We start from the raw sequence: 23124 nt of genomic DNA, 5'->3' as shown, positions 1-23124 counted from the left end.
CTATATTAATTTCCCACAGTGGTTTGCTGGACTGCCTTTTTTTGTCAAGGATTTTATGTCTTTTTAATCCATTCTTTCATCCTTCTATTTCTGAGATTATAGATTCATATGTAATGGCATGCCAAGATTTCCGATCAGAATACATTTTTAACTTTATATTCGAAAGATGATATCTAAAAGAATTTTAAATAATGTTTGGGTATAAGAGTATGATTAAGAAAATAGTATAATACACAAGCACTGTTAAATGATTGTATAACATCACTTAAAATTCTTTTTAATAATAATAAAAGAATATCATTTTTAAAATATAAAGTGAGAAATCTCTCTGATCAGAAAATTTTATATGCCACTGTAGCAGCGTTTCCTTTCTAAATCTTTTAATTTCTTCATCTTGTGTCCTGTGTTCAATTACCTCTCACTGTATCCACTGTGACTGAATCTATTTATTATGCTAATTACAGGATGCCATGTACGGATAAAACAAAAGAAAGAAACCCAGGAAAAGGAAACGAGGAAAAGCACCATAGACAACTTTTTTCGTAGTCGCCCGCTTTTTTAACTTACTGTCCGGAATCGCGTTTAAAACTTCACAGGGATGCCATAAGATGGCGTTAGTAAAATTCAGGCGGCTATATGTGGTGTGTACAGGCTTTTCAGCTGATGGCTAGTATGTAGTCAAGATGGCTTCCGCGGAGCAAGTCGGCCTGAACAAAACTTGGGAATTATCGTTGTATGAGCTTCATCGTACGCCTCAGGATGCCATTACTGATAATACAGAAATCGCGGTTAGTCCACGAAGTTTGCACAGTGAGCTTATGTGCCCAATTTGTCTGGATATGCTTAAAAAGACTATGACTACCAAGGAGTGCCTACATCGTTTCTGTTCCGATTGTATTATTACGGCACTTAGAAGCGGTAATAAGGTACGTGTATGTTCCGGAATCGTTCTGACGATAACTATTAAATATATGATTACTCTCGAGACGAAGAGTATCTAGATACTTCTTGTTTCACTAAAAAATTGATGTTAGTACTTGGTCAATATCACGTCACTGTTCCTTTTTCCCTATATATTACGCTTTTATGTAAATACTACTCTATCTTTTTATATGTAGTCTTAGATCAATTATGCAGTCAAGTGTTGAAGTAATTTTTTAACGAAGAGTAGATTGCGATCGTATTTTCAATCTATTTCTGTCAAATTCGATGGTTTTTGAACTGCACCGTGAATAACGTTTCATATTGTGTGTAATGTTTGTGTCTTTATTTCGATGATATTAGTTAGAAAAGTAGAATGTTCTGTTGATTATTGAATTTAGATTTCTGTTTTATTTGATAATGCAGAAAGTTGTGTTTATCCTTCATTCTCTAAGATAGTTCATAAGTTATTAGTTTCGAATGTTGAATGAAGTTGATTTGTTTTGTTTATTGGCCTTTGTGACAGTGATTCTGATTTTATCATTTTGAGATGGCTATTAGTGAGTTAAATTACTGGTAGAGATTAGGTTGGTTTTGGGAAATATACAAGATGTGAAATTCTGTTTATAGGAATGTCCAACATGCAGGAAAAAATTGGTATCCAAGAGGTCTCTCAGACCAGATCCTAACTTCGATCTATTGATTTCTAAGATATATCCCAGTCGTGATGAGTACGAGGCACACCAAGAAAGGGTACTGGCAAAACTGAACAAGTCGCATTCTCAGGCTGCACTGGTAAATTCTATTACAGAGGGGATCAAATTACAAAGCCAAAATCGTTCTCAGAGGTCTAGGAAGAATGCTAACGAGTCAGAGAATGCTAGCAACGCGACATCTTATAACAATTCACAAAATGCAAGTGCCCCAGCAACACCAAACGCTACAAATGCTGCGAATCAAAGTGACTCGTCTCAAAGTACAACAGGACCTTTAAATAATAGTAGTGGAGGTAATTTAAAAAATTCTAGTCGCACGTAGCTTGTAATAGCTTTACTGTATCTGCTTGGATAGACTGAATAGATGGGCCTGTAGTGAGTAAAATCGCCAATTTGCAGGTACAACATCCAGAAATTCCACCACGCCATCACCGAATCCAGCAAATCAAATTCCCAAACCTCCGAAACGACAGAAAAGTTTACAAAATTCCGAGAACGACTCATCTAGTGCAGAAGCTGAAACCGGTGGTGGTGATTCCATGGTAGACACAGAGGGTGAAGGTCCGAGCGAGCCTTTAATGCTTAATGAAATCGAACTCGTCTTCAAACCACATCCTACGGAAATGGCCGGAGATAATTCACTCATAAAAGCTTTGAAGGAAAATAGCATTCGGTACATCAAGACGACGGCGAACGCGACAGGTGAATATTCGAAAAAATCGTACGGATCTAAGAAGGCTATCCAGAGAAGATGAAGAAATAATCCCTATTAATTTTTATAGTGGATCATCTGAGCAAGTACCTGGCCATGCGGCTAACATTGGATCTGGATACAGAATTATCAGAATCGGATAGGCTATTGAATTTTTGCATATACATAGCACCATCGCCTGGTCAGTTAGTGGTTTTAAGTGGATCTCAAACGTTAAGACAGGTGAACGACAAATTCTGGCGCGTCAATCGACCCCTGGAAATGTATTACTCATGGAAGAAGACCTAGGGAAGGCCTAGAAAGTATCAATCTGATGGGAGCTAACCTTGTCAAGCTCTAAAAATAGAAAATAAAAAATAAAAAAAAAAAACATTCATACTACGTGGAGTACAGAGAAATACAGAGAAACGTGTATTATTATCTATCAAAAATTGATGAATATATTTTACTGTACTTCAGTAGCCTTGGATTATGTTCAAGAATCGGGAGAGGTACAAGGATAACGAGTTTCTCGTGATAGTGGGCAGTGGTGCAATTTTTCTCTTTATGGGAGTGGTTGCTCGTACATTTTCTGCAAGGGAACAATAGAAGGAACGGATAGATTTTTAATTGAAGCTTTGTATAGCAATTTATTCTAAACGCAACAGAATTCAGTCCCTCGGATATACAAACTGCCATTCGCCCGATTCCATTGGATTATGAACGGATCTATGAATTTTCGTGTCGCTAAACCGCGAACTGCGTATAATATTCACCAGACTATGTCCTTTTTTCACAGGTGTAAGTTAATCCGATGCGTCCAGTTATACGATACTTGAGCAAATTGATGGCCTCAATGGTTAAGTGACTTATTTAATGTAAGTCTCCGATTCGCTGTGGACCATTCTGTACAGTTTCACGAAGAAATAAACCAATGTATATACTACTACTCTTGTAAGACAGGCTATTTGAATCATAGAAAGAAACACAAATCACGTTTTCCTCTTAGAACTGCTCGAAAGTTCTTCTTTCTTGTTTCTTTATCCTTTTAATTCATCGAAGTATGATTGATCAGCTTTACTTCCTTATCCTCCACAAAATGCTCTTTGATACGAAAATCTAATTTTCGATCACGTTAAAGGTACATGAAAAGCGTCTTTGGCTTAGTAGGCGGAATAATCGATAAATGCCAACCCCATCCTGCGCCCTCTTGCAATTCCACTGAACCGAAAACAATGCGAACACTCCGCTCGAGTTATGCTACCCTCTTTTAGTAAACGGGAAACCACGTCGAATCATTCGTTATCCTTATGATACCGTATTGTATTATTTTTTATATCAACTATAATTCTTCACCGTTAAACGTTCCCATACCTTTTTCTCTATTCTTGTTTCTTTTAATTCGTTTTGACAAAGCGGTAATTTTGATGGATATTCCTTTAAGAGGTTATTGAAAAGTATTCTGCGAATGTTCATTTTTATTACTATTATATCACGATAATACGTAAAAAAGAAAATGTTAGAATTGAGAAGATCGGAATAGACGGAAGTAAAGCACGTAGAGTATCCGGTAATTCGTCACCTAGTACATTTCTCGTCCTTTCGCAAGATCCCCATCATTAATTAATGAATTCATAACAGCGTTAGATTCACACCAATCTGCTAGCCCATAATTACAAAGTACGCAACCGAGTAATAATCAAGGCTTCTAATTAGCGTTGGAAATGAATTTCTAGACATATTCCCCATCGCGCTTTAGACCTTGTGATAACGGTAGAATCATTAATAGCGAAATGCTAATTAGTCTATTTCTGTCTAAAAAGACTGAATACTGGTAACGAGCGAACATTGTTACGAGTTCTTGGACTATTGCATCGCCTGAGAATTCTACTTTACGTCTTGGTTGCGCTAGTTAATATACAGGAAATTCATGTTTCTATTTATATTCAGAATTTCTTTTTATTTTTCACGTACTCACGAGCAACACCACTTTACAGTTCAGCGTTGTTGGAACGAGACTAATTTGCTTGGTTTCTTATCGAGAAGTATTTGATTGCTTTCCTTGGAGTCCGTGTCTTTCGCTTCTGTTACAGAAGACGATCCATTAGACAGTAAATTCATCGAAGATCTTTCTCTCGTTAGAATGCTTATCGCTGCATCGTCTTGGAAATTTTCTCCATATCCTGCTTCTTCGTCTTCGCTCCATTCTTCCAATGAACTTCTCTCAGAAGAATCCTCTTTGAAAATATCTCTCGCCTTCCCTTCCTCGGCGTTATTCAACCTCTCCTCGAGAAGTTTGTAAACCTCGTCCGAGGCGAACCTAAAAATTCAAGTTCATTAGTAGTATTAGAGTATTAGAGTAGTAGAAGACAGTATCGATCCAAGCCTTCCAGAATTTCTTTTTCGATCCTATTATATTGGATATCGTCCCTCCCATTTAGTGTCTCGCGTTACTCATTTTCAACGGAGAAAGAAACTCATTATAGTGGTTCAGAGTCTATCCTATTTTCTGGTAATGCGTGCAATCCCACCGGTAACGAAATAGATGGAATGACGTAACCAACTGGAGGAATACTAACGGCATTTTATAAGGTTCCTTGTACCAGAGCGGGAATCCCGTGGGATTGTATCTTCCATCCGGAATCGAATTCTCGGTCGGCAATGAATGTAGCTTGAAATGCGCCGGTTCGACTGTCTCCTCCAATAAGGCTGACACTTGTCGCGCGTATTCCTTCGTGCCAGCTGTTCGTTCCAGTCTGGGAATTAATCGCAATACAATTTTCTCGTGTCTTAACTGAATACATAGCGGCACACAAATATATTTATGTACTTTCCTACTTATTCTATTATAGAAAATTGTTACGTACATATTGTATGTGTTAGATAAAATATTTTGAGATTTCATTAGCATTATAACGAGGCACGATTGTCGTGCTAATATTGATCAAACTTGAAACCAAGTTGACAATGTATATAGAAGTAGTAAGATATTAATTGCAAACATATATTTAGTAAGAAATTAACATACAGTATGAATACTCATCTTGAACATATAACAAAGGCAAAGATGATGCCATTGAATGTTGAGGCATATTAAAATAACGAGCAATGGACTGTCTAAGTACTTTCTAAGTACTAAATTTTTGTAAAGTACATACTTGCATTAAATACGTATCTTCTACGAACATTTTCGGGTTTGTTTCAAACTTTCCCAATATTATCACGACAGTCGAATGTGAATCGATGTCACCTCTCGAGAATTTAATTTGGTCTCACTAAATTTCATCGTGTTTCCTCGTTCACTTACTTTTGAACCATCTGCCTGGTGAATTCTAGTCTCGGCGTTGGTTTATAGCTAGTGGATGATGGACTGGTAGAATCCAAAAGACTTCTCACTCTGCCAGCTCGTGGTTTGTTCGATTTCTTTTGGATACCATAAAAGTTTCCAAAGTGCACCGCAGCATCGTCAGGAAGGTTCGTGGTTAATCTAGTATCTTTAGCAGCTTTGTTGTTCTTCGCTAATTCCTTGTCTGCGGCATTGGTCGAGCTTTTCGAGAAGTTGGACTTTTGCTTCCTTCCTTGAGACCTTGGAACGATAATGATTGCGTGTAAAAGTAACAACGGTGTCGTTACGCCGGATGCGTGGATGCGTGTTCTCCACGGACTCGTTTGTTCGTCGTTACGTTCGTTGAGTGCCTGTTACTTTGCTCGAATCGTTTACGGGGGTCGCGTTTAACCCACTTATACTCGAAATTACACGGCTTGACATTTTAATAAATCTGGACTAACTGCAAGAAGTTACTCGAACGACGCGATAAAAAAGGATAAGCTGGGGAAACGAGTTTTCGAAACATCGATTACGCTACTTCAAAACCGCGAGCCAAAGTTTCTGCGATTATTTTGCACGATATAGTTTAAGTAAAAACCGTGACGGTGGAGGGCCATTAATTGACGATTACCGTGAAAGCACATCGTCCAATATAGAAGCTACTTGTTCATGTAGAATAATTTCGCTGCTCCTATAATTAACTTTGTGGATAAGAACGTCAGAAGAAAACAGGACGTGTGGCACAAATGAGCTGAAAAGTACGAAGCCACGAAGTATGAAACGAACCTTTTAATCCAGTGCTACCGTTTGATCATCCACGATTGACATACGTACCGTTACGGAACATTTATTTCCGTTACGTCGGTAAAACGCGCGCAAACCGAGTGGTATCGGTTAATTCATCGTGACAAGCAATTTGCGAGAAATTACAGTGAATAGAGAGAACGTCGGCCGAACACAGGAAAAGAACTTTGCAAGAGTCGCGTTAACCGTTTCGGCGACAATCGCGTCGAATTGCATGAATTATTCATTGGAACTCGAATTACGGACGTCGCCTATGTAGCCAGTATAATGAAACTTTACAATTTCCTGCCAATATGCAGCCGGATTTATATGTAACCTGGGATGAATCGGAATGGAGTAACGATGACCAAGAAACTCGATGTTGAGGTTTAATTCGACACGCTAATCCATTAGCTGTGGTTTCCATTTGAAGGATTATAACGATTCTTGGCATTGATAGCGGTTTAGGTTGAAAGGCAACAATTTATAGGATCAGCGTCTTAAAAATTTTTATTCTCAGAAATGGATAAAACTTTTTGTACGTCGTGTCAGACACGTTTAATGAATGATATTTTATGTTTTGTGAGAACTTGTAATTTGAATAAGCTAACTTTATTCGCTTCTTCATCAATCATATCTGAATTCTCAGATAAGAATATACAATTTTACATATTACATTGGTGCACGTGATACGTGTTTCTTTCACGTTTGAACATGATGAGCCAAACTTATCCATTTACTTTTAATCTATCAACGCAGTAATTATCAATCGCATCAAGGAGGAAGAAATTTATTATAAATCACGTATATTCAGTATTGGGGAAATTTGCGATTAAAATGTAACTGTACTTGTAATAATCAGAATATTTTTGAGATTGTTATGAGATTTGTGAAGAAAATGGCGTGCAAGATGTTGGAAGCGTAAATTTAGTATGTTGGGAAGATTAAAGTCTTTCTCTATTTCACCTAATTATTTTCTAATGCAGAAATTGTTTTAAAAGAAACCGTAATAGCTCCATTTCGGGAATTTTCTAATGTTAGAATCTTACAGCTAATATCTCTTATAAATCTGAAGTAACGAAACTAGTTCACCGTTAGAAAAATGCATTGATTCATGCGGAATTTACTTGGATTTATTTGGATCGTTATCGAAGCAACTACGGGATGTTAAACTTTTATTCTAAAAAACGACGTTTCATATACACCAGCCTAATAATAAAAGAGCTATACGTAATCCTATAAAATTAATTTGTGCAACAAGTACAGAATGAACTGGTTCATTTGTGCCGCTATTAATGCCAGGAAGCGGTAAGAAGAAAATGTAAATTTTGTATCATCGATCACGACCTCCAGATGAGGATTCTTTCATATTAGGTATTTTAAAAATACCTTTTGATTAAATACACTGAAAGCGATTAAAATCTATGGAATTATATGTATAAGGAGAAAAGGGTTGACGCTTGATGGGTTAATTACAGTAATTTTCTCCGACTTCCGCCGTCTTACTCGTGATCACGGTAATTCGACGCGGTTAATTTGAAATTCTTTATCGCGTTTGACATATTTTGATTTATATACGAGTCCTGTAACTCACTTTTGAAATTTGCCGATCAAACATGGTGATACGTACAGGTTATTCGACATGGTGAATTTCTTTCGACGATGCTCGGAGATCCCTGTCGCTGATTTTACTTCAGATTTATGGAACATATTTTCCTGCAACGACTCGACGAATTTATCCCATTAATCGGATTATAGTCATCGATAAAATGTCCTAAACGTTGATTTTTCCTTGTTTATGGACACGTCATCGTTTTCTTCTACAAATTACCATTGGTTCGAGAGAAAGATTCTCAATAGCCAAGCTTTGCAAGGGAGACGCGAAGTCATGGTTACGAGATTAAGCCGGGGAAAACACGTAGCAGAAGCGTTTTAACGGAATTAGATTGGTACGCGTTGCAATCGTTTTAATGGCAGCTACATCGATAAAAGGGGGTTACTTTATTTTCACGTCGCAAACGCAGTGTACTGCTGACCGCAATTAATGAGAATACTCCTGATCCAGAATCGTGATAGATATTAAAGAATCGTAATTTTATCTCGGAATGCGATGTAGAATGCGATTATCTAAGAAGATATAACCTCGAAGGAACGAGACACAGGGTTTCTTTACGATTTGGTTATACAGAAGACTTTCTCGATTCTTTTCTGTCGTGTTCGTCTGATTTATTCGACCTATCAGTTAATTTCTTTTCATCTGTATCGTAACGAATCGCACGAGGAGTGAAAGTGTGGAAGAAAGAGAGAAATCATAGTAGCACGAATGTTAATGAGTGTTTCTCCGCGGTTGGCGTAGCACGTGTCGCGCAGATATTCTCGAAACAAAAAGACGACAAGTCCGTAGAGTACGTTGTCTCGTTTTTATGACGCGTTAAGAAAGCACCATGGAGCGACTGGTCAGTCTACAAGAGGGGGAAAAAGGCGACAAGGGTGTACTGGGAATGGGGAAAGGTCGGGCAGAGAGCTCGTGGCATGTAGTCGAATGCATCGCGGTTTAAAAAAGGGGAATAGAAAGCGTTCGCTTATTTACGATCGAAAAGAGCGAAGGCTCTTCTCGAATTCGTGCATGGCGCGCGAGAAAAGCGAGCAAAACCGCCACGTGATGCATATCTTATGCACGTGCCTTGGAGAAAAAGAAAAAGGGACCATTGGTCCTGACTCGGCTACAAAATTATTTACTGCCCGCCACATCGAGAAATGCTAAATATTTCATAGGTTCAAAAGGCCTCGCACGACCCTCCTATTCTTATATACAATGGCACTATTCGACTCCTTAGCTTAGATTAGACGAAACTTTTTGAAATTTCATGAATACCGTAACAAGACACGACTATTGTAATTATGTTGATCTAATCTGAGAGTAATTTGGAAATGTATGTAGGAGTCAGAAAACATTTAAAGGCCATGAATGGAAGACATAATGAGTCACATTTCTTGTCTTTTATAGAAGAGTAATTTGTAAATTCAATATTTTCCAACCAGTTTCACATCCGAAATGTCTCTTCTTTTGATCGTGGAATTAAATGTGTTTTTACGCCTTTTTTTAAATACTTGAAAAATTTTTAACAGAACGTCATGAATTTATCATCTATTTGCATAAAGCTCTTGTAATTTCGTATAACTTTTATCTGTATGCATTTTCCAATTCGTTTCAATATAATCGCGTCTTATTGCTAATGGAATTTCAAAATGTTTCATATAACGCACTCACAAAATATCTCAATAAGTATCCAAATACCTTCGTGAGCCACTGTACCATTTTTTTTCTTCCTTCTCTCTGTTCCGAGATTTCGAGGGTAAAAGAAACGCGTTCGATCGCCATTCTCTACAGATTCCCATTCTTCATTGTGAATATTTTCACAATGAAAACGGCTATCGTAACTGTTTTTCCTTCACAGATAATCTTGAAGAATGTGTCTAACCTCGCCATCTCGGTTCCAACCATGTGGCCCCGTTTTCGTATCTCTTCCTATCCTAGGATTACGTAAACCGCCTACAACATATGGCGCGTGGAAAAATTGGATTTACACATAAAGGTTGTGTTTGCATAAAAGATATGGTCGTATGTATGGTGCTTGCTTCCTGTTCGTCGCTGAAGTTTAATTGCTTCGTTGGCTGCAGCGCAGTTGGTCCTCGACGCTGAGCAACATTAAATTTTACAACAGCTTGAGCAAGCGATTAAGGAATCAATAGGTTTCCCTTTGCTTCGAAAGATGCTATGAAAGAGAGCGTTTGATCAGAAGAGGTCGTTTGATCGAACTCGATGGAATTCGTCGCTCAAATACTCGTTCGGGTAACGCCTTGAAAAAGGAACGATATTCGATACGTGGTGATTGGATCTGCGGTCGATCAGCATCCCTACGGATTCATTCGTTGAAAAAGTATAAATTGTACTCGTTTTTTAGCTAGTTAAACTTTAATTAAATTTCCGTCTACCCTGAAAAGTTCCTGCTTGCGTTTTTTGTCCCGTACTTTTACCGATTCCCTGATGCATGAATAATAATGAAATCCGAAACAGTTCGAATCGCTTCGCATCTGTCCATGTATCTGTATGGGTATATCCACATCAATTAGATTGAGAGTGTTCAGTATGAATTCTTAAAACTCGCTGCCAGACATAGCGGACATCATCACGTTATGCCTTTCGGCACTCACAAATACCACGTAGTGTTAAATAATCTTAATCTTCCGACATGGAGTAATAGAAGAAAATTTCCTGATATCGTGTTCGTAAGTAAGGTAGCCAAAGGTCTTATATCTTGTTCCGCCATCATTCGATTGTTGTCTCTTTACGTACCTCCTAGGTCGTTGAGAAATTACTCCCTTGTGCATATTGTACTTGTGGCTATTTTAAATCCATTAATGGAATTGTCCACTTTGTTAAGTCATTATGCCATTATTTTATTATTTATTTATAAGTCATTATATAAGTACATTATGATATCGATCTTTTTGGATAATTCAAATTGTCCTTGAAGCACTTCTTAGAACATATACTTCAGTTTTTATTGTATTTATTTCATCGCTACTTTCGAATCTCCGTGTATATATTTCTCTTTCTCTTTTCTTCATTTTGTAAATATTAATGTGTAATCTATTTTTCTCCGCATCAAATCTTTGTTTACCTCGTTGATAGTAATCATAATAATAATAATATGGCCAAAAGTTCGAATCATTTCGAACGTGACTCGAAGCTTAAAACTCTTGGAAGTTCTGATAAGATCTCGATTCTTTAAAATTTTGATAGTCTCAAAAATGTTGATCGTCTTGAAATGAATGTATGCATGGTAATAACTCAAAGCTTCCGGATTTTCTTTAATATTTTACGTCAAAAGTACTGTTCGAACAGAAGTGGGCAAGAAGCTTGTAATATATTCAGAACTCATCGAGCTTTCGAAACCTATCGAAACTCTTGAGAGTTTCAAGATGTTCAAGACTTTGAAGACCTTCAATACTTCGCAAGCTTTCAATATTTCAAGAACTCAAGACTTCTCAAGACTTATCAAGACTTCCAAGAGTTTTAAGCTTCGAATCGTATCCGAAGTGATTAGAATTGGTCGCCACATATACAATACAGATTTCGGGACGATTCAAAGTGTCGCAGGACCTATCAGTATGCATGAGGTGAGCGTTCTTCGCCATCGACATCTGTTCAAGTAGTTTTTTATCGTAAGCCATGCACGAAGAACCGAGGGAAGTACGTTGTTCTACGTTTATGAAAATGACTTACGTCAACAGATACCGTTTCGAGGAAGAGTGATTCGTTTCACTGTATACTCAAAGGGAAGCGTGTTAGCATAGACATGTTATCGTGGTTTCTGGTAACGCACGTTGAGAGATATTTTTGAAAGGAAACGCGCTAGAAATATCGGTCTTTATGTTAACACGTGTGCTGGAATTTGAGATATCTCGTCGATTTAAACACACCGTTGTTAGAAGGGATATATACTCGTTGTGTAGACGGCATCGGTCGCAATAAAGACATCATTGAATGTTGTGTCGTACGTATAATTCATGTTTTACGAGTGCAATGGCATCCTCGACTCCGTCGCGAATGCACACGGGCATGCAGAACCAGTGTGCTGCCTGATGCGAACACGCTCTGTGGGAAACGATCGGCCCTCCTTTCATATGTTACAAACTATATCGCGTACCGCTGCATCGGTTAATACAGACGGACATTCTTAGCTTCCTCGATGGTGTACCCCAGTCGCAACAAGTTTAGAGATGCATAAGTACCCATATTTTTTTCTCCTTTATGCGTTAAGGGCAATAACAAATCTTCAATTTTACTTTCTCTTATTTCAGCAATCATTAGTATTAGTTTCTAGCGAGTTGGAGGAAAGACTCTTAAACTCATTTACTCGGAAGATTTAATTGGAACAATATCTTAATTCACGATCGTAATATCTTCGAGATCCCTAATTTTATGAAATCTGTGAGATTTTCCAATTAAAGATAAGAATGTTATAAGTTTCTTTTTTCAAGTTACACGCTTTGTATTTGAATAATTATGTTTCTCATTAGCGCGGTGCAGACGTTTTTAAAGCTTGTTTGCTTTAAAGACATCAGGCTTACCTTTGAATAATATTCTAATTTCTACTTTCATTCTACATTCAGCTGGCAGTAGTTTTGCAACTTCTGATAGTCAGAATTTTCGATTAGACAATTTTTATTTCAAATATGACACATAGACAGTTCTACATTCTCAAAATTTCTGATAGTCGATCATCTCAACATCACCTTAGCTTTTATTTAATTGTCATCAAAGTACATAATTCTACCACGCCTACGCACGAATATCTTTAAATTCTTCAGATAATATTTTTGTAAAACGCTGCAGGGATCTGACACTTTCGTCGTGTTTGCGCGCAAGGTAGCGGTATGTACGCGACGACGCATCTACAAAAGTCAAAAGTCACCGGAGACCTGTGTTTACCAATCTTAATTAGGGATAAAACGAAAGGGTTGAAAACGGTAGGGTCGCGAGTTGACAAGAATCGGCTTTTCGAATGCGACTTCGGGCGTCTTCGGTGGTTACCGACACTCTTCGTACTACTCTTAACTCGTGCTCCTGCTGCCTCCACTCAGTCGTTGTCGCGCGCTCGTTTGGTTTGGTTCGGGTATTAATGGTGCTTCAACATTCACAAGAGAACTTGACGATCCAGGCCCAATATAAAGGAGCTTGTGCTTGACCTGCATTTCATTCAAAAAGAAATACCGTCGCAGCATGTGCTCGATCGCAAGGTAAGATTCGTTTGATAAGCTTTCTCTTTCAAATATAGATATCTACTAGTTCTTCGGTTTATTCCTATGAAACATCACTTGTACACATTCTTTTTTTTTTCGATTACGAATATTTGGTAATTCAAGTCTTAAGTTTTCTTTACGTATTGTGGGCAAAAATGTTCCAGAATAACGTGGAACGTTTTCGCTAGACGTAGCAAGTGATTCCCGTTGTTCGAGGAAACGACGAATCGAGCCACTTCCTGTCTCGATCTTCCAAATTTCCTTCGACCACGTTCGTGTCTCGATAAGATACGCGTTTCGACTCTTCTTTCCACGTATTTCGATCGGACAGGATATCGCGTGGAATTTTTGGGGCCTAAACCACGAACGTGCTTTGTGACGCGTTGTCAAAGAATTAACTCGAAGTTCATTCAGTGGCGGACGGTCGAGGGAGGAGTAGTTTTCTCCTGTCGAGCAGGAAATATCGAAAATCCATAATGGCCGGGTAGCGTCATAAATCTTGGGGTCTTCTCTTGGATTTCCCCGATCAGTTTTAACGTCGTAACAATGGTCTATCTTTGCTCCTGTTTGATCATCGAAATATATATTGATTGGCTCGTCCGGTCGCGTTTCGAAAGGCTCTTTCCACCCTCCTTCTTCATTTTTTCTCTTACCCTTTCTTTTTCGACTTTATCCGGCAACCGAGAGAAGCGAACTGGAGAAAGCAGCAGCAAATATTTAAGGATAGTCTCTTTTCGATTGAATTTGTTGTAGGCCACGAAGAACGGCGCCGTAGCCTCTATCCCAGCTCGGTCAATATTGACTCTGGCTCGAGCCAAAGCCCATCGTAATAAATTATTGACTTCATGGAAGCAGAGTAGAAGCACGAAGGTCCTGCAGTGATCTGCATTAATCGTTAAGTATCCTTCCTTTATGGCGATACATTTGATAGAAGGATAGGGAAATTACACAGGACGCGTAAATCATTTTTACGACGGGATTATCGTCATCGCGCAGGACGAGGCAGTCACGAATATTGATAGCGACACAGGGATTGATTGGACTGGAAAATAGTGGGTGCGTTGAGTGCGTTATGCCCCAGTTTGACGTACCATATTTCTGAAAAAATTCGCAGGACGATTTTAGCAGGCTAAATCAGAGATTCGCTGAAATACGCCCGTTGTTGGTATAATATGATTTCACTTCACTAGGACCTTTGCGTATCTTTCTCATCAGAGATATCTGTTAAGTAATAATGTTCACTCTAACCTCGTTGCTTACTGTTTCATTCATCTTTCCAGAGCTTTTTATCAAAATATGCAGAAGTAAGTATTCAACAGTTTGGTCTATGATCATTACCAGACATGATGCTGTTTATGTATTTATAGGATATTTAAACGCATAAAATGTATGATATGCAAAAATATACAGGATACTGAAAGTAAAGTATCCATTATGACATTTGAAGGATGGGACAAACGTAGGTTTAGTTTTTCTAGTTATGCTTATAAAAATATGATTTTGCATCGATTAAGTTGTAGCTGATTAAATCAACGTAACGTTTATACTTCAGTAGCAGAGAACGAGTACTGAACGTTTCTGAATATCCATTTGCAAACTATATAACTCGCGCTCCAATGAGCATCTATAGTATGGTGTAATTGACTTGCCGGTGGAAATTCCAGGCGTTCGATCGAAACTCGTTACGAGTTGAAAATGGGGTAGTTAAATTTTCATAAGTGTATCGTAATTTAAGGCTCGTCTTGAAGGTGTAAGTGCACTGTGCACTTTTTCTGTTAGTTCGTCGGCACTCGATACGCGATTCGGAGGGGTCGCCCACGCAGTAAAACACGTATACACACGTATACGAGCACGAGCTCACCACACACCGTGTGCTCCTTGTTTCTCTTCTGTGTGCCGGCGATTTACGGTAAGGGCACCGTCTGCTTTGTGTGTTAGTCACCGACCATAGGGGGTGAAAGAGACTGGCAGGACTCTGTTCTAGTAGAGGGGAAAGAAAAAAAAACGAAGCAAAAGAAAGAAAAGGTGGCACACGCGTATACGATCGAACGTGTTTAACACGTATGCTGTAAATTGGATTTTCATTGCTGAATCTTCAATACCTGCAATGTTCTTACGGAGTAATTATTGTAGCGAAGCTTTTTGCGTATTTTACATGCGCTCTTTCAATATGAATATGAATTATTAACTCTATAAGATTTGATGGATTCATGTTTCCAATAATAGAATCACTCGCTAACATGTGTTACACGTTGTATCGTTAGAAATATAAGATCTAGTGCTGATTACGTTTCAATGATGAGAACTGTAAGATGGAAATCTCGCAATCTTTATACCTGCATGCATATGTTATTAGATATCTAATAAGTATGTCAAATAGCATAGCGTTAACCTTGCAAAATTGCAACACAGTGCTAATTGTATCACTGATTTGCATCCATAACAGTGTTATTCAGTAGCAATATCTGCGTAGTAATTATTATGAAACTGTTTTGCTATTTGAAAATCTCTTTATTATTTTCAGGGTAGTCAAGTTAATCGTTGAACTAGTGCGCTAAATAAAAAAAAGATTCCTCTAAATTGATACCAAGACTGTTAACATTATATGTCTAATTTTTTATTTTTTAATAATGGGCTTTATTATGCATTAGGCTTTAAATTTGTGGCCTTTTATCCCCATAAGAAGCTAGTGAATGCTGCTTCTAGTTATTAAATACACTAGGTTGTACATTTTGATAACACGCATATAGACACTATTACTACAAGTCTAAAAAAGTATCTGAATACCTATGAATGATAATATATGTACCTTTCAGAAGTCACACTGATCAACTCCATAAATCGAAAAGTACAAACGATGGTGATACGAACGCTGTGTTTCAGATTTACCATTTAGGTAATCTTCTTCCAATGAATTCGCTTATGAAAATAACCTGTTTCTTGACTCTTGTAAATTGTTCCTTGAGAAATGAATTTTAATCGTGTACTTGCGCGATGAAATTAAGAGAATTAATTGGCTTCTGAGAAAGTCGTATACAACAGATTATACACTAACGATTAGTACACGATTAGTGTATCTTCATAGTGTTAAGATGTACGGTTTATTTCATCATAGATCATTACATCGAGAATAGGTTCTTCGGCTCCATTCTCGTTTCCTCTTCGTTCCTCTTGCTCTTACGCGGATTCTCTTGTTCCCGCGATGATTTTCTTAATTGCGCTTAACCAGCCTGCTTAGTCAACTGAATCGATTCGAAGGCTACCATTCCGAGAAGAATAGTTGCCGCTCTGGTAATTGATTGGAGAAAGAAACGGGAATGGATGATTGCGGTTGAAGGTGGGAATCGGTGAGCCGTTAACGTTGGCAACAAACGAGGCGGCGTTTGTCCACTCTGTTTGTAATTACTTGTTCTACTTGGATCGATCTGGTCGATCGCCGATCACGAGCAGGATACACTTGAATCGAACGTGCAATTATCAGGAGATAGCGTTGATCGGCTGTTCCACACTATAAAATAAGATTGTTACCTTTGCGTCTGAGGTAGAATAACCAAAAAGTAAGATCGACTTATTCTCTCGTTTGCCTTTCAAACTTTATGACCTTCCAATCCGAAAAACTCACGACGATATCCTTAAATCTATTTAGATTCTTAAAATATGAAAATCATAATCGTGTATCCAAGTCATTTGTGGTTAACGTTAGGTGATCATAATATGTAGAGTTTCTTCTTTTTTATGTGAAACTTCAAATCGAATTTAAACAGGTTTCATCGAGAATTAGCCTGGTACACGCATACTTAAATTTTCAAATTTGATTTTCTTGAGAAGCAAGTTTCAAATGAAAAGATTTTACTGTGTACTTCCGATTTATTTTCACGTATAATAGAATATAGAATTAGCATAAGCTCCCGTCGATCATGTATTCGTATTCAACCAGGAATTAGTCAAGTACGCGCGTTCAATAAATTTTCAAATTAAAGACTTCTATAGGCATCGAAAACGAAGCTACGTATAAATCCTATAAACTATCATTCCATATTTTTGACGTGTTTTTTATATTACCCGAGAAACTAACCACTTTCCTCTTGCACTACGATTTTCGATACATCGTAAAACCTCTTATGCCCACTAGAATTCATTAGAGTAGGTCGAATAATTGGCATGTGCCGATACAACGAGCAAACATTCGATATAAGCCATTTGAAGACTCATTTAACCACAGGTTTCTCGTATATTTACCAAAAGAACGGCGGAGAAAAGGAACAGCGATGGGCGTAAAAATAACACGATCTTCGAAACGGTCGTACGTGTTTGCTCGCACAGGCTACAACCATTTCCAGGCGACGCGGCAGGTCTATTTGTTGAGAGACCCTCGCTTCCATTTGTATAGGAAAGGAGAATCGAGAATAGAAAGAGAGAGAAGTTTTAGGGTGGCGGAGTTCGATTGGGACACGCGATATATTACGTGCTCGGCACGTACGTGCTGACTGCTTCGTACATAAGTAGACATAGGCATAAATAGCAGCATACGATGCGTGTGCAAACGATCTGTGTACACGCCGTCGAAACGAGAAAGTATCGGGGAAGGGAATACCTCGATGAAGGAGAGAGACGACGAGACATGCGAGTAACGCGAGCATGCACGTTTTAACGATTTCTATGGTTCTAATTCTTCTATTTCTTTTCACTTACCTTCCTGGTTCAAGGGAGTCGAAAGAGCGAGAGGAGTCCCTCTCGAGGCTGTAAACGGCCTTTAGTGGCGAGTGATCTTACCCTTTGATTCTCGGAATCGTTCTCCCCGTCGTCAATTCTTTTTCTCGGACAGAGTCAACCGACGAACACGCTCAGTTTCTTTTCTCTGGCTATTAGCATGATGAGGAACGCGTTTCCTTCGTTCGAAACTTGATAAGACCGGTGATTGGTATTGTCAGTTTAACTACTGCGCAGGCAACTGGATATACTGGTATCCATTCGTGCATTTCTTTTACCTACTAAAAGATTTGCACCAATAAAGAGACAGTATCTAAATAGCGTTTATCAGAAGATGGCTTCACATAAAAATATACAAGTTTATTACCTCGAATGTTAGTTGACTACAAATCTGTAGCATGCTTGAAAAAAAATGGTTTGACTTTGCTTCTCGTCGACTTACTCAAATTACCGGAAAGTGAAAATACCATCTTATTGCAGCAGACCCTTCGATTGGAAAGCGAAATTATTGGAAGCGAGCAGGTGTTTGCGATCGTCTGACTGGATATTCACGATTCGTTTTCGATTGTTTTACCCTGTGATGTCTTTGTTTCCATTGTCAATGAATTTTCCAGTTTTCCTTGCCGATGGATTTATTGGATAAGGAAAGAGGTAGGAGTTCCATATTCAAAAGTGTAAATGTTTATTGGAAACTACTACTGGAGAGTGGAACTGTTCCCTTCGTATCCCATTCTTTGAATATCTTTACATTGAAAATTGTATAAAAGTTTAAAATATAAAGATTGGAATTTAATTATACGCTTGTTGGATTAGTAAGGATTAATCAACAGATACATATTCAAATAGGACGTTAGATGTCTGTGATTCAACGTCTTGCGTATCGTGTGAGCGATTGCGCCAGGAATTTCTTGACAGACGTTAAGTACATACACTCGAGGTTTGAGAAGAGTGAAGGTTACGAAGTCATGTCTTTGAGAGAAATTGGACACCTTAGACGTCTCGTGGCAGTACTTCCCTCTTTCCCATGAACCGGAGTCAAGCAGTGATTACTGCCAATTAGTGTAAAGTAAACCGGGGAGTGTATGCTCCGAAACAGCATGAAGTTGCAAGTAGAGGAGTCTTTCGGTACGAAACGAATCGCAAATAACAGGTTGAGGCTGCGATCCCTGCTACCTTTGAGCGATAAAAAAATTATATAGTAGCAAGGATTATCTCTGCTTTCGAAGTTGAATATAATTTAAGCCAGATGTTGCTATTCTTTAGCTGCATTGTCCAAGAATTTGGTTAGATATGTCCCCGCCTTTGTAAAGTTCTATTTATTGTTCATAATTAATTGTTATATATTTATCTATAGCCTTTTTATTATTAGATACTTGTAGAATATTTTTAGTAAACAGGGGGGTAGACAGTAGAGAGCAAACTCACAGCTTCAAACTAAAAAAAAGCAAAAAGAAAGCAGATTGAATATTAACATGGAAATTTAAATGAAGCTATTAGGATAGTAGGCAAGCAACCCCAAAAAAGCGAAACAATATGGGTTGCCCGTGAACTTGACAGTGATTTTCTTATGGTAATCGGTTTCACCCCTCGAATAGGGGTTGGTATCGATGAATCTGTCAATAATATAGTCGTACATGCTCGGTTCAGCATTAAATTTTATTTCGAATATAAATCACGAAATAGCTGTGTGTATACTTGCAAGTGCATTAAGAGGAAACATGAGAAGCGGTAGGAATTCAGTATGAAGTTTGATAGGCCGTAAATACTATGGGTACATCCTTATGATGAATCTGTCCGTTATTGCATAGGCTAGAACTATATAATACTCGTGCTGTTAAAGGAACATCAATAAAATGATTTTGTAGTAATTTTTTATCGTTTCTATCAGATAATATTAATAATTGTTATTACTCCTCGTAATTTTATGTATTTATGAAGAAACGATAATAAACATAAAATATTTCTCAAAAATATAAATGTATTATAAAAAATATACATCATCTTTTTGCGGCAGAAGTACTTAATACCTATACTTACTCTAATCGATACAATACCGTATCTTTTTTAAACAAATAATTCCACCGATGATTAAGATATTTGAACATACCGTTTACAACAGCGCATCCCTATCTGTACGCATAAAGCAATGGTGGCACGTATTGTATAATTTTATCCTATACAATAAGTCAAAGTTTCTGAAACCAGGCACGGTTTATTTCTTTCTTCGTCTTGTATAGAATTCCGTTTTATGCCGTAAAGGTGGCGATCGTGCGCGGATTCGGAAAATTCAAGAAACTTCTATCCAGGCTATAGTTACGGTACACAGCATCCTTTAGCGAATATAGTGACATAATAGGCAAACGTCCAGGCCGATGCACCGTTATGCAGAATGGTGCTGAGGTCAAAGAGCCGGCACGGATGGGAGGGAAGAACTGGAGTCTGGGATGCGTTCGGAGTGCATCGGATATGCTCGTTCGGCTGGTTCACTCATGAATATTTGAAGAGCCGAGAGATCATGGGATACTCTGAAGTGTGTCTGAGCAAAATTTCGCGCCGCAAACAAAGCTTCTCGGTCGTGAGATCTCTCCATCGGATCACGAAGCTCCTTGCGTATATGTATAGCGTATATGAGTCCGGAGTTCATTTGGGCAACAGCAAACAACAATCTCTGTAATAAAACGTAGAAAAAAGGAGAAGTACAGAGAATTGTAGAGGATGAAAAGGCGGGCTATTTATGCCCGTTTAATTCCACTTGTAATTATACCATAGCATTTGAGATGACTGCGATTTGTTTTTACTAGTATGAAAATAAAATGGAAAGTTAACTCTGTAACTCTGATTTCTAAGATTCTTATCTTCCGCGATGAAAAGAATGAAAAAAGTATTTGTTTTATTAACTTTTCCCTAGAAAATGACTACAACGCACGTTAGATCGTTGTGCAATATTAAAAATTGAATAACGTTGTCACTGAAGGACTGTCCTCTTCTTAAAACACATCTCGAGTTTGCACCGAATCGATTAAAATTTCATTCTCGTTACGGTATAAAACATCGATAATTTGATGCTACGTTACGAGACGCTACGACAATTCCTTTTCACTTGTTATGCATTATGCAACCGCGGTTTCGAAATCGCGTTGAAAACGCGCTGCTCGTGTTATACCAGCGGCGAAACCCGTTTCGCTGGCGTTTCAATCTTGGCCATTGACACTGACCTAATAAGGGTTAAATGGATTGTTCCTGAATGTCCATTGAACGCAGCACGCGTCTCCATTGGGGTGTTTGCCATGTATGCACGCATTTAAATCGCAGTGCACGTTGCCGTTATCATCGTTGGGGGGCGTGTAATGAATCCCCCAGAGGATATCTTTCACGACTGTTAACGATTGATCGATAAATTTCTGTCATCGACACACACGCTCCAATATGGAAACCAGGTGTCGTTCTACGGTTCACATATCTCTTTAACCGATCGTATTTTATGGCATTTTATTCTTTGAACGACTTTTTCACAACGATGCAACTAATGATTAGGAAAGATCAAGTTATTTCACGATGTTTGATTCAAAATGCTTCAAACGAGTAAATTACATTCCTATAAAGCTTGCGTGGTAATATTTCCACAGTACAGAGAGAATATGCACGTTTCCATTGGGAATGGAAATTATACATTCAAGCGGCGTCGGTAGTCGCCAATCGGCTTCTTCCTTTTCACTTACCGCTATGCAGTTACTTTTGCGCATAATCGACTGTGCCCGGTATCCTTTTCATTATTCCGCTGTGGAACATCGTAAATACCTAAAAAGGAATAAACGCGATCCGCGCTCGCCGCACTTAACACGCCCAGCCCGGTGAAATAATATCTCGCGAGGAAGTCGGGCTATCGTAAAATTTAACGTATCGTTGGAGGTTAAAATTTCTCCAGGAATTGAATGGAAACTACGAATAAGGGGGTCTAATTTGGTATATTTCGGGAGGAAGTGGTTTTTAAATTGCGCTGTTTCGTAAATTTCGGACACCTTCTCGGTACACTGTTCTGTAAATTGCAGACACAGCTTCTTGTGTTCAACATTACACGCCTACCGGATGAAATATCTGCAATCTGTGTATACTAAAACAATCGTCAGGGAGTGTATCGTCAGTATGGTAGAACGATACTTTACTGTTACAGACTACCAGACAGAACAAAATTGAAGAGATAAGTCGTACGAAATCACATCGTAATTTCACAAATTATATTTGACAAGATTAATTATTAAATGTAATACATATGTATATAGCCTAGAATAGGTTACTCTCACTAATATGGTAGAAATTATTTAGGAGAAAAATTATTCACACGATAGAGTACCGATTTGAAACATTTCTTTGTTCATCGCTATAATTCAAATTTGTTCAAAATGTGCTGTATACCCTTATTCAAGGTTTCCATTCAATTTTCCGAACGTCTCGTATATACCTGCCTCTTATTAAACGTCTGGTCCCTGATGCATCGTTGGAGAAAATTTTTTCGTCGATTTACGACGGTTTCGCACGTGACCAGCATTCGCCTGTCTCTCTATCCGTCGATCCCGCTCCCGACATCGGTAAATCACGTTTCTTTCGTTTTGTTTCCGCGAGAGCCACTTGCAATTGGGACGTTTCATGCGGGAGGGCGGCACACTCTCTCTTTTAGGGGAGAACGAAGAGACGAATAAAGGGAGCCACGCCAGAAGTACTCCTCAAAATAATTGATTGTCCTAGAGGCAATCGCTGCGGATATTTGAGGTTAGTGGAATGAATGTTGCGCCTGCTGTGAACGATATGCGTTGTGTGTTGATTCACTTGCATTCGTTCTGGTGCATAGTGATCATAACACTTGAGTGAATTGTGTAGAATGATTTAGAGGAGTTAACTCTCTGCTTTATAGTATCGCATCGTAGTACATTCATACTACGAATTGTAGTTAGAGAATTTGGTTTCAATCGTAACTTCAACTTCATTTTTTTACAACTTAATTACATCCTGAGTGCTCGAAGTTCGAATAGACGAGACTGGAAAACCGCATGAAATATATACAATATGAGGAATACGAAGAATTTCTATTCCTTTATCTTTACATCTTCGCGAACATATCATACAATAGAAAAAAAGCAAGTACTCCCATTACATTTTACCAGAACACG

At 38.3% G+C, this 23124-nt stretch overlaps 3 protein-coding genes across 3 annotated transcripts in view; 2 read left to right on the top strand and 1 right to left on the bottom strand.

Moving 5' to 3' along the window:
• Window positions 1-660: 660 nt before the first annotated feature.
• On the top strand, window positions 661-2637 carry LOC117243364 (E3 ubiquitin-protein ligase RING1). Its single transcript, XM_033510789.1, has 4 exons — window positions 661-926; window positions 1552-1930; window positions 2037-2339; window positions 2420-2637. The coding sequence occupies exons 1-4, from the start codon at window positions 684-686 to the stop codon at window positions 2635-2637; spliced, it is 1143 nt and encodes a 380-aa protein (XP_033366680.1). The 5' UTR covers window positions 661-683.
• A 1624-nt stretch (window positions 2638-4261) lies between these two features.
• Window positions 4262-8499, bottom strand: LOC117243386. Its single transcript, XM_033510825.1, has 4 exons — window positions 8070-8499; window positions 5636-5914; window positions 4908-5084; window positions 4262-4648 (listed from the first exon to the last, which is right to left on the bottom strand). Exons 1-4 carry the CDS (start codon window positions 8147-8149, stop codon window positions 4327-4329), a joined length of 858 nt encoding a protein of 285 aa, XP_033366716.1. The 5' UTR covers window positions 8150-8499; the 3' UTR covers window positions 4262-4326.
• A 4569-nt stretch (window positions 8500-13068) lies between these two features.
• Window positions 13069-23124, top strand: part of LOC117243367 — a 35006-nt gene continuing 24950 nt past the window's right edge. Inside the window, exon 1 of the mRNA XM_033510794.1 lies at window positions 13069-13246. Within this exon, the coding sequence (XP_033366685.1) occupies window positions 13230-13246 (17 nt within the window). The 5' untranslated portion in view covers window positions 13069-13229. The remainder of the gene's footprint in view (window positions 13247-23124) is intronic.

Source organism: Bombus vosnesenskii, unplaced genomic scaffold (assembly GCF_011952255.1).
Source record: "Bombus vosnesenskii isolate JDL3184/JDL3185 unplaced genomic scaffold, Bvos_JDL3184-5_v1.1 scf7180000013265, whole genome shotgun sequence".
In the NCBI taxonomy this organism is placed as follows: Eukaryota; Metazoa; Arthropoda; class Insecta; order Hymenoptera; family Apidae; genus Bombus; species Bombus vosnesenskii.
Note: the sequence above shows the minus strand (reverse complement) of the source record. Positions and strands in the feature narration are given on the sequence as shown.

Bases quoted from the DNA above. Each gene is read 5' to 3' on its own strand.
- LOC117243364 (XM_033510789.1), top strand. From the start codon at position 684: ATGGCTTCCGCGGAGCAAGTCGGCCTGAACAAAACTTGGGAATTATCG. The intron at 927-1,551 runs GTACGTGTATGT...TTCTGTTTATAG, and splicing joins CACTTAGAAGCGGTAATAAG to GAATGTCCAACATGCAGGAA. The intron at 1,931-2,036 runs GTAATTTAAAAA...GCCAATTTGCAG, and splicing joins TTTAAATAATAGTAGTGGAG to GTACAACATCCAGAAATTCC.
- LOC117243386 (XM_033510825.1), bottom strand. From the start codon at position 8,149: ATGTTCCATAAATCTGAAGTAAAATCAGCGACAGGGATCTCCGAGCAT. The intron at 5,915-8,069 runs GTACGTATCACC...TATCGTTCCAAG, and splicing joins TTCACCATGTCGAATAACCT to GTCTCAAGGAAGGAAGCAAA. The intron at 5,085-5,635 runs GTAAGTGAACGA...ATTAATTCCCAG, and splicing joins ACCAGGCAGATGGTTCAAAA to ACTGGAACGAACAGCTGGCA.